An 11,520-nucleotide genomic window follows, 5' to 3' on the forward strand; every position below is an offset into this window, starting at 1 on the left:
CCTCCTGTGACAAAAAGTCTCGGGTTCAGTGTGAACGACTACTTTCTACCTCCCATGTCCTCGACATCCCTATTCAACCTTCCCGTAACGCCGCCAAGTAATGTGCTTGACTCTCATATGGCGGGGGCTGTGCATCCGGATGTCAAGTTCCGTAGGCTACCATTCTACGATTTGATTGATGTGTTGATGCGACCGGCAAGTTTAGCTGGTAAGTTGACTGAATTTTACCGCCATTAGTTTAGCTTGCATAAATTTCACTGATGATGCTGTAATATGTAAGGGCAAAAAAAAGCTGTAATATGGGAGCCATTTAAAATAAAGTTAAAAATATTTTGAAACAACATAGCCAAGGGTTCTTTTTTTCTACCCCCATTTACCTATTTTGGATTTATGAAAAAATATTTTGTGTTTTAATTTCAGCACCTAATGCTCCGTCTATGCAATATGCTCGTAATCCTGTGACTAGACAACAGCAGTATCAGTTCTATCTGTCACCACAACATCTCAAACATCTGCAAAATAAACCCCATCAGGCGCAGGTAAATATGATTTTTTTTCTCTCTAGAATTTGGGATAGTTAATAGGTAACTTTATTAAAAATCAACATTGTCAATGGTAAATCAAAATAAATAAACAAACAGCACTGGACAAACCAGGTCAGGGCCAACTTTTCACTTGACCGTTCTCGTTCTATATTTTGGTCTGATTTAGATGAAATTTTATCCTGTTGTTGTTGTTGTTGTTGTAGCGGCTTTAGCTTTCGCCGAATGGCGATAGCAGGGTAAAGTACAGATGTCTTTTGTATCTGCTATACACCGGGGTGATGGTCTCTAGCTCTAGCCATGTTAAATTGGCTGGCCCGTCCTCGAGTGTATGTGTTGCAACAGGAGAATAGACATGGAAGGTACTATGTTTTCCAAACAGGGAAGTTCCCCTAATCCCTTCCAATAACCTTTTTAAGCTTTCCGAAAGGGACTCGCTGAATTGTTCGGTTGGTGAGGTTCATAATATTAGGTCGAAAAAGTAGGAATAAGGGAAGTTATGACGTGGTAAATGCGAAGGTCAACGAAAGCCTATTGTTATTAACTTTGACGATGAAAGCTTATTTGGTGCTGCTTATAAGTACACATTAAAAGTTATCTGGAAAGTGGAAGGTTCTTCTGACGATTATTGACTATTTGTTTATACCGTTTGTACTAGCAATCACTGTTGAACAAAAACTCAGTGCACTAGGTTGAAACAACTCAGTGCAATCAAAAGCAGCGAGTGAACAAAACAAACTGCAATATGCACACCCGATTATACTTATTGTGGGTTGAACTTTTCCTTTCTGTGATGACTAGTATTTTCGTCTGTAGGAAGCAAACAATCAGCCCAGTTTTCCCCTACATTAGCTTATCCCCCACCTCCTCCAAAGTTTGAACTTTGAACTTGGCTGTCCTCCTTAACTTTGCTGCTAAAGCTTTCCCCTAATAAGATTAACACTCTACCTAGGATTTTTTTTTCTTCTGAAAATATAAAGTTGTCTGATAGAGAAAGATTTATTTCCCTCGCTCTCCTTTCAGGAAGAAGTTTCAGTTCGCAGAATTTCTTTTGGATTATTCCGATCAGATTGGGCATACCCTGCCAGCCTGCCAGATACCCAGGAGAAGCTTTTTCCGAATCCTGGGGGATTGCAGGGAATACATTTGTATTTTCCAATACGTATTTAGATGTATAGGTATGATATGATGGTTTACAATACGATAACTTCCTGGAAACTCTTTGGGAAAGGTGAATGAAAGGATTATGATTGTCAAGTATGAAGGGAAATAAAGATGAACTTTCATATTTCGCACCAACTTGGTGCGATGACTTCAGCTCCGTAAATGTCTGAGAGATGAAGATTACGAAAAGGGTAGACGTAGACCCTCCTAAAGTCTCCAAAGGTTGAAACACACTATTTATCACGCCACGTTCGCTCATGATTAGTCAGAAAGATGTGGTTCAAAGTTCTCCCATAAGATAGTAACGTAATTTCGTTCTCGATAGCTACACTGCCCTCACGTCAAAATGCAGCCGAATCCTGGGGGATTGCAGGGAATACGTTTGTATTTTTCAGTACGCACTTAAGTGTACAGGTATGATATGATGGTTTACAATACGATAACTTCCTGGAAACTCTTTGGGAAAGGTGAATGAAAGGATTATGATTATCAAGTATGAAGGGAAATAAAGATGAACTTTCATATTTCGAACCAATCAACGGACTTGGTGCGATGTCTGAGAGATGAAGATTACAAAAAGGGTAGACGTAGACCCTCCTAAAGTCTCCAAAGGTAGAAACACACTATTATCACGTCACGTTCGCTCATGAGGAGTCAGAAAGATGTGGTTCAAAGTTCTCCCATAAGATAGTAACGTGATTTCGTTCTCGATAGCTACACTGCCCTCACGTCAAAATGCAGCCTGTGAATTCTCTACACTCAAAAATGACCGTGATTCTGGAAACGAATGCAATAATCTCATACTCCGTCTGGGAGCAATACAGCATAAGGTATGGTGCCAACTTAGAAAGCACCAGGGGGGCAAACAGCACACGAGGATTTGGAAAAGAAAAATGGAAGGTGTCATCCTTTATCTGAAAAACAAAAACTCCGAAGTGCCAGCTGGAGCACACACAATTTTCCGCTGAAACAAAAAGGGAGCCCGGATTTTAGATACATGAAAGTACACAAACACCATTTCTCTTTCAATTCGCACAGTTTAATCCAGTTAGGTATACAGTTTTTTGCTCTTCGAAGAAAAAAGTCACACCTGAATAAATGTAAAATGTAACACAAAATACGTAAAGTTCACATCTCATACTCTACGAACGGAAGTCGGTGTTTGGATTTTTTTCCCATGGCGACTTCAGTTCAGAGGCAGGTATGCTGAAAAATCTCAAAAAAAAGTTGAATGTATTATGAGGACCTAATCATTCGGACTATAAAATCAATCTTCTCAAACTCTTAGGCGGATTTCATATCTAGACTGCAACTTGAACTTAAAGTTCAAGTGTGAACAGGCCTATAAGACTATGTAGCCATCAACATGAAAACTGCCGTATACTACAAATTGCAGTCTAGATGTGAAATCCACCTTATAGTAAAACTTCATATGAAATAGGCTGTTGAACACAATGCAGATAGAACACCCCACTATTCCAATCACTTTTCAAGAATTCACCGTCCAGACGTCTCACAGACACACAGAACCAAAGAGGAGAACATTAACAGTACATACACATAACACACTCACGTAACACATTACACATAAACATAAAGCATAACAACATGTTTTTTTCTGCTCTCCAAAACGGAAACAAAACGAATGTAGAAACTTTTGCGTTCGGCAACAAAAGTGACAATTTAAATATTACATTCCCCGAAAGTTTTCCTCACCTCGTCCTCGGAGAGTTTGGAATTCAAAACCCAACACAACAAAACTCAAACTCCAGGGCTCCTCCTTGCCCACGTAGATTTGGGAAACAAAAAACCTCCGCCCGGGATAAACAGATTTGTAACGTTTTGACTGGAAGGAGAATGAGATGAGCATTTGATGCAGTGAAGGATGCGCAAGGAGAGATGTTAGGAACAAGAAAAGATACAATAGGAAACGAATTAGAGAAATGGGGGATAGAAAGCATAGGGGTTCAAATTGTCATTGATCGTTTGATGCGGTTGAAATGAAGATTTGAAGATAAACAGGGTGTACCTACCGAAAACAGAAAGGACGAAAGATAGTCAAAATCCATTTTAGGATGAGATCCTGAAGGTGAAAAGGTGGGTTTTTTGGAATAGAGCTTGAGGCGCTAGCAAAATTAGGTGGTGGGATTTGGTGGTTGAATAAAGAATAGGTTAGAAGTTGGTGAAAGAATGAAGAAAAGCAGTAGACAAAAATTGCCCGACCAAAGTTCATTGACGACCATCTAATAGTTGACAGACATAAAATCTCTAAAGGAATGTTAAGATGCTCGAATTTCTCGAAGTGCTACTCGTAATTTCATGTGGAATAGGTTTTGGTATTCACTTCAATGGATTCAAGATCACTATGCTTACCAAGAAGACAAATATCTCCATAGAAGTAAAGGGATTCCTCGGATACAGCAGCTTGAACTAATATTTCACTATCTCAGATCTTCTAAACATGAAACGTGAACTGACATTCCAGAGGAGAATTTTCTCTTTGCTGCATTCTCTAATGCTCTCTAGCTCGTAATGGTATTTAAAAATAGCGTAACTTTCTGCGGAACAATTTCCAAGAAATGCAGCTTGTTTTCTCGCTAAACCTCAGATTGGTTGGCAGTTGCTATTCAGTTTCCTTTCTGTGTCAGTCCGTTCTAAAGGGAGTATTCCAAGTAATCTTTTTCTGCTGTTGGCATCTCTCACGAACTATTTTCTCAGACCAGTGTCCATCACCTCCCTGGACAGCCTTTCGATCAGTGTCTCCACTCACTGATTGTTCTATTTCGACCATTTTCTTTTCTTTCTAGCTGTTAAGACTAAGACTTAACAATATAGGTACATAGGTAGAACATGAGAAGAGTTTCAAACCCGTATCATCAGGACATGTGGACTAGAGAATCTCATCTTTGCAGTGTCATCAGGACATGATGAGACTTTTCAATCCTCTCTTATCCTTGCAGCCCTTGTAGAATAATGTAAGTAAAAATAATTAAAAATCTACATCTTAGCTATTATTTATTGGAATAATCCAAGTCTACAATAAATGCTATCCAATCCTTCATCCTTCTTGGTGCGGCATCTCTCACGAACTATTTTCTCAGACCAGTGTCCATCACCTCCCTGGGCAGCCTTTCGATCAGTGTCCAGTGTCTCCACTCACTCTCATCTTTGCAGTATCATCAGGACATGAGAAGACTTTTCAATCCTTTCTTATCCTTGCAGTCCTTGTAGAATAATGTAAGTAAAAATAATTAAAAATCTACAACTTAGCTATTATTTATTGGAATAATCCAAGTCTACAATAAATGCTATCCAATCCTTCATCCTTCTTGGTGTCTTAGTTCTATTTAATGGTTTTCTGCTGTTGGCATCTCTCACGAACTATTTCCTCAGACCAGTGTCCATCACCTCCCTGGGCAGCCTTTCGATCAGTGTCCAGTGTCTCCACTCACTCTCATCTTTGCAGTGTCATCAGGACATGAGAAGACTTTTCAATCCTCTCTCATCCTTGCAGCCCTTGTAGAATAATGTAAGTAAAGATAATTAAAAATCTACATCTTAGCTATTATTTATTGGAATAATCCAAGTCTACAATAAATGCTATCCAATCCTTCATCCTTCTTGGTGTCTTAGTTAAACTTAAATGATGTCTTTGCTGTGAAGGCTCCATGGGAACTCTACCATTTCACCAAAGGTGGCAGACGTTCCTCATTAATTATGTTTTCTCCCTTATTATTATTTATTCCCTCTTTCCTCTTTTTTTCACGAATAATTTTTCATGCTCCACTTAAAATGAAAAATAGCATCATTTCACAATGTTTTTACTTCTCTTTCGTGTATTTCATCTTCATCTCCTCTTCTCCTTCCTTCTTTTCTACCCCTTTTCCTTTCTTCTTCGTCGAGTTTTTTCTTTTCTCTTTTGCCGTCTTTCTTTTTTAATCGTTTCCAAATGAATGGCCAAGGAGAGGAAGAGAGAGAGAGAGAGAAGGGAAGCAGAAAGTCATGAATAATGTAGGCCGTGTTTCTCTTCCTAATGCTGTCACATACAGTCTACCGATTTTCTTTTTTAATCGTTTCCAAATGAATGGCCAAGAAGAGGAAGAGAGAGAGAGAGAGAGAGAGAGCGAGAAGGGAAGCAGAAAGTCATGAATAATGTAGGCCGTGTTTCTCTTCCTAATGCTGTCACATACAGTCTACCGAGGACTAGAGAGAGCGAGGAAGAGAGAGAAAGAGAGAGAGAGAGAGAGAGAGAGAGAGAGAGAGAGAGAAGGGAAGCAGAAAGTCATGAATAATGTAGGCCGTGTTTCTCTTCCTAATGCTGTCACATACAGTCTACCGAAGAGGAAGAGAGAGAGAGAGCGAGAGAGAGAGAAGGGAAGCAGAAAGTCATGAATAATGTAGGCCGTGTTTCTCTTCCTAATGCTGTCACATACAGTCTACCGAGGACTAGAGAGAGAAGGAACGATCGGGAAGAGGAGAAAGATGGAAAGAGAAAGAAATAGGGGAAAAGATATTTATGATTTAGATGTCACATGTCACTTCTGTTGGAAATTTGACTTTATCCGATTTGGCTCTTTGGCTCTTGTACTAATGTAATATTTATCAGATCTGCTGTCTCTGTGAATTTCCCCAAAACTTAACATGGGTATGTGTTTACGTGTTCCTGTGAGTGGGTAGGGGAGGTAGCCTCCCCACAAAAACACAAATGTGAAAAAAAAGGCCAAGTTCCTATCCAAAAATGTCGGCCTATAAAAGTGGTGAGATCAGAAAATAAAGGCCAAGTCTGCATTCCCAGTTTTTCGTGCCTTATGAATCTTAATTCCTTCAACCTTCTCTCAGTTTCAACTTGGCTACATTTTAGAGGACATTCGAAAAATACCGGTATATTTTTCTTCAGACACTGTTCATGGATATATGGAGGACATCAAAGACCAAACTATCAATTTTAGAGGACATTCGAAAAATACCGGTATATTTTTCTTCAGACACTGTTCATGGATATATGGAGGACATCAAAGACCAAACTATCTATACTGAATGGATAAATGTGTTCTGGTTGTGTTGGTACGTTCTTTAACGTGCTTTGTTTTAAATTTTCAATTTAAAGTTACCGTTGTACTCTTACATCATGTTAGCAGGATACCTTAGCAAGCAATACATACCTAAACATACTTTAGACTAGGATACATGGAAATTGGGAAAGTCAAGCATATTGTTTATTTTATTTTTTTTATTTTTGTTAATATATAATACTGATTGCATAGATATCATTATTACATATATAATATCTACAATGATGATATTGAAAATTTACATGAGCATAGGTACTATCTGAGAATGAAACTGAAATTATATTTAATGAACTCCCCATCCGTGGCACAAGCTTCGGCTTTTACGGATGGGTATACCATTTGTTAACTATTTTTTTTGATGAGAGAGTTGTGTTCTGAAAAATCAATAAATGGAAACTTATAAAATTAAATATACTTTGAAATGCAAATCGAAAGCCTGGTCTAGATCTACCGTTTGGTTCCTCGTTCAAATCAGTATATTATCAACCTTTGGCCCTTAGGTCATAATCGTAAGAAAGGGATTGTAAATTATTACAATCGTGTTGAAATTTAATGCTTGTAACAAATGTCTTTCTCCCAGTAATAAACACCCATAATAACCACTACGCTAAACTTCATGACTAGACTTGTACTCGACCACCAACTTCGAGATCCAAAGTCCACTGCACTAATGACTAAACAACTGCAAATGAAGTATAACGAACGATCCATTAAACACTAAACTATGAAGAAAATAGAAAAAGATTGAAAAAATCACTGCATAGAACATGTGGACTCGCCTTGGAAGAGAGTAACAAAAAGCAAAAGAAGATAAAGGAAGAAATGAAAATAAAGCAGGTGAACACAAAGAGGAAAAAAAGAAGATGAGTAGAAACGTTTTAGCAGCTCTTCCACCCAACCGCTCTCTAATGGTAGTTGAAAGGAAATAAATTGAAATTTCGAATTTTATTTACATTTTTCAAGTGCGGGGTATACCGTACAGCTTTTCTTTTTCTTGAAAGCAGGTGAGAGAAAATGGAGGTATTGAGGGATGGGAATTTGAAACTTTTAAATGTTTGGGTAAGCAAAAAGGATGAGATGTTTGGGGGTTAGGTAGCTATTGTTGTTGGGCTCTCGGCAGAGTCCGGAGGTGAGAGGGCTTTTTGAAGCACACAGAAGGGAATAGCTTTGGTGAAACTTCATTTTGCGGGAAGAAATTGACCGAAAAAATAGTCCTAAGGAAATACATATAAGGAGTAGAAATTTCCCTTGTTCACATTTTGGGATCATTGTGACCCTAGCGCCAAGGATGTATGCAAAGTCAAGGTAATTTGCAAACAACGAAAAAGTTATCCAAAGGGGCCAAGCTGAAATAGCACCACGATATGCTTCCGACATGGACATAGACACTGTAGATGAGGAAACAAAGGTCTCGTATCTTTTGAAAACGAACCATCATTGTGGTGAAGAAAGAAGAAAGTGTTAGAAATAAGAACAAAAAGAAGGAGAAGAAGAAGAAGAAGAAGAAGAAGAAGAAGAAGAAGGAGGAGGAGGAGGAGAAAAGGGTAGAAAGTAGAAGGTAGAGGTGTGTAGGAAAATTGGTGAAGAACTCCCCACCCCACTATACCGTCAATAATGAAAGGAGGAAGAGAAATAAATAAAACATGGCGATAATGTAACACAAAGCGAGAAAGTGGGGGACAAGGAAGAAGAGAAGAAGGGAGAGAGGGAATATTGGAAGAATAAAAGAGATGATGAAAAATGATATGGAGACCAAATCAATCAATATGATAAAGAAATACGTTCTATTGATTTTTGTATAAAACCCTCGCCCATAGGTAAAAGGTAGGTACATTAGATGTAGCGATGTAGGTATGTATATATTCCTCGGTGGTGTAGTACCCTACCTCGGTGGTGTAGTGGTCTAGGCGCTCGCCTGGTAAACAGGAGGGCGTGGGTTCAAACCCAGCCGAGGTATGGAATTTTATCCTCAATATAATTTGAGAATTTGACCACAATAATAGTAGTAGCCTACTGCTGGAGTAAAGGGACTTTTCAGTCCTATGCGAGCAGTATAAATAAGCACTATTACTATTATTATATTCATATTCCATAAGGTAAGGGGTGAAGGGCAGGGTAAATATAGTGGACTATATAAGGATAAGTAAATAAGTAATAAAGTACACCGAAAGCCCTCGACAGGCAATATTGACCAACTTAGAAGACACGTGCTGCTTTCCCTCCTTCGCCGTCTCTAAAGTTCATCTTGAAGGTCAGTGTTTCTTCATGCATCACATCACGTTGTGGCGTACACTCACATGCAAAAAAATTCAGAACGAGTAGGTAGTAGAGCTTTTAAAAAGTCAACAAGTTTCAAATTAAAAATGCAGTCTACTTTGTCTACTAGGAAACTACCTTAGAGGGAGGGCGAGCTAGAAGGGATAAGAAAAGGACATGGTAGAAAGAGAACATCAGGAATTGAATGCCACCTTATCATAACCTTTATCATGGGCTTTTAGTTTAACCTAGAATACATTACTGTACTTTCCTTATTTAGGATAAGGAAAGTAGAAAGACTGTAAGTATAAATTGTTGTGGAAATGCAACCTTTCCCGAAAATTTTTGTTGTTGTAGCGGCTTGTTGTTGTTGTAGCGGCTTCTGTTGTTGTTGTTGTAGCGGCTTTAGCTTTCGCCGAATGACGATAGCAGAATAAAGAAAAGATGTCTTTTTGTATCAATCTGCTATACACCGGGGTGATGGTCTCTAGCTCCAGCCATGTTAAATTGGCTGGCCCGTCCTCGAGTGTATGTGTTGTTCTCGAGGGTATGTGTTGTTCTCGAGTGTATGAGGAGAAGAAAAGGACATGGTCTGAAAGAGAACATCAGGAATTGAATGCCACCTTTTCATAACCTTTATCATGGGCTTTTAGTTTAAAACCTAGAATACATTACTGTACTTTCCTTATTAGGATAAGGAAAGTAAAAAAGACTGTAAGTATAAATGGTTGTGGAAATGCAACCTTTCCCGAAAATTTTGTTCTCGAGTGTGTATTGCAACAGGAGAATAGACATGGAAGGTGCTATGTTTTCCAAACAGGGAAGTTCCCCTAATCCCTCCCAATGTCCCAATAACCTTTTTAATCTTTCCGAAAGGGACTCGCTGAATTTTTCGGTTGGTGAGGCTCATAATATTAGGTCGAAAAGGTAGGAATAAGGGAAGTTATGACGTGGTAAATGCGAAGGTCAACGAAAGCCTTTTGTTATTAACTTTGACGATGAAAACTTATTTGATGCTGCTTATACGTACACATTAAAAGTTATCTGGAAAGTGGAAGGTTCTTCTGACGATTATTGACTATTTGTTTATACCGTTCGTACTTAAACCAAAGAAGAGGGGAAGAAGAGAGTGAGGGAGATAGGCGGTAAATTTGCTAACGATATAATCAATCTACCGAAATACCGAGAGCTATAAGGGAGAAAAATTGGGAAGAGTGAGAGAGGGGAGATGAAAGAAAGAAAGAGGGGAAGGGGGGGAACAAAGGTATATAGATACTTATGATGGAATCGGCGCCGTTTGATGTTTAATTTCCCCTCCTCTCTCTCTCTCCTTCCCTTACTTTCTCTCTCTCTTTCAGCATCTTCCCTCTTCTTTCGATGTCTATCTCGCCTCCTCTTCCTTGTCTATCAGGTCTATCTAACCTTGATCCTTCACTCTTTTTACTTTCCTTATCCTATAGGAAGGAAAGTAATGTAATCGGGTCAAAATTTGGATGGTCAGTTTTTAGTGCCAAAACACGTTTTGAGGTCCCTAGAAATCCAAAAGCATCGAACTAAAACTTGGAATTCTCTTCGATTGTTGAGAAATGAACGGATTTTCTACGGAGAATTTCCGTTCTCCGGAGAAAAACGGAGAAAATCCGTTCATTTCTCGACAAGAAGAGAATGAGAATGGCAAGATTCAAGGAAAAGGGGAACAAGGAGATGAGGAGGGAAGAAAGGAAGAGGAAACTAATAAGAAGAAGGAAAAGGGGGAGGAGAAAAAAAACGAAAGAAAGGGTGAGAAAGAAGAAACAGAGCGAAGACTGTAACGGAAAAACAAGGGAGGGAGAACAGAGAGGGAGAAAAAGAAGAATAAAAATCTGGTGTGAACATCACACGACTTTCCTTATCCTATTGAATGGTGCTTATTTGGGTGTTCTGTTATAACATTTACAATATCTGAAAGATTCAGCCATTGGTCCGTGTGTATGTGTCTGATGTCTGTAAACAAAATATCTCGAGAACAGTAAGAGCTAGAGACTTGAAATTTGGTATGTAGCTGTGAAATGTGACAAGGATGCGACACGAAACTTTTGATCAAGACCGGTGCAACGCTTGGCGGCATTTTACCGCTTTTTGGCGGTTTTCGCTGTAATTTAACAAAATCTCGGGAACGGTATGAGCTAGAGACTTGAAATTTGGTATATAGTTCACAAATGTGACATGGTTGCGACATGAAACTTGGTTGAGATAGGTGCTGCGGTTGGCGGTATTTTGACCGTTTTTTTGGCGGTTTTCAGCTATATCGACTTAACGGTTATAGCAAAACCGCCAAAAAACGGTCGAAATCTGTCCAAAAGCGGTCAAAATACTGCCAAGCACAGCAACAATCTCAACCAAACGTTTTGTGTTGCATCCTTGTCACATTTGTGAACCACATACCAAATTTCAAGTCTCTAGCTCTTACCGTTCTCGAGATATTTTTTTACAGACAGACAGACACA

The 11,520-nt window shown here is 38.9% G+C and overlaps 1 protein-coding gene across 1 annotated transcript; it reads left to right on the forward strand.

The window, feature by feature from the left end:
• Positions 1 to 6: 6 nt before the first annotated feature.
• LOC103512622 (E3 SUMO-protein ligase PIAS1-like) lies at positions 7 to 539 on the forward strand (the record flags this gene model as incomplete). The annotated part of the gene is made up of 2 exons (XM_008477395.2): positions 7 to 208; positions 421 to 539. Coding segments are annotated over exons 1-2 (273 nt in total), but the record flags the coding sequence as incomplete, so codon positions are not given.
• Between the last annotated feature and the right edge of the window lie 10,981 nt (positions 540 to 11,520).

This window comes from Diaphorina citri, unplaced genomic scaffold (genome assembly GCF_000475195.1).
Source record: "Diaphorina citri unplaced genomic scaffold, Diaci psyllid genome assembly version 1.1 scaffold865, whole genome shotgun sequence".
NCBI classification, from domain to species: Eukaryota; Metazoa; Arthropoda; class Insecta; order Hemiptera; family Psyllidae; genus Diaphorina; species Diaphorina citri.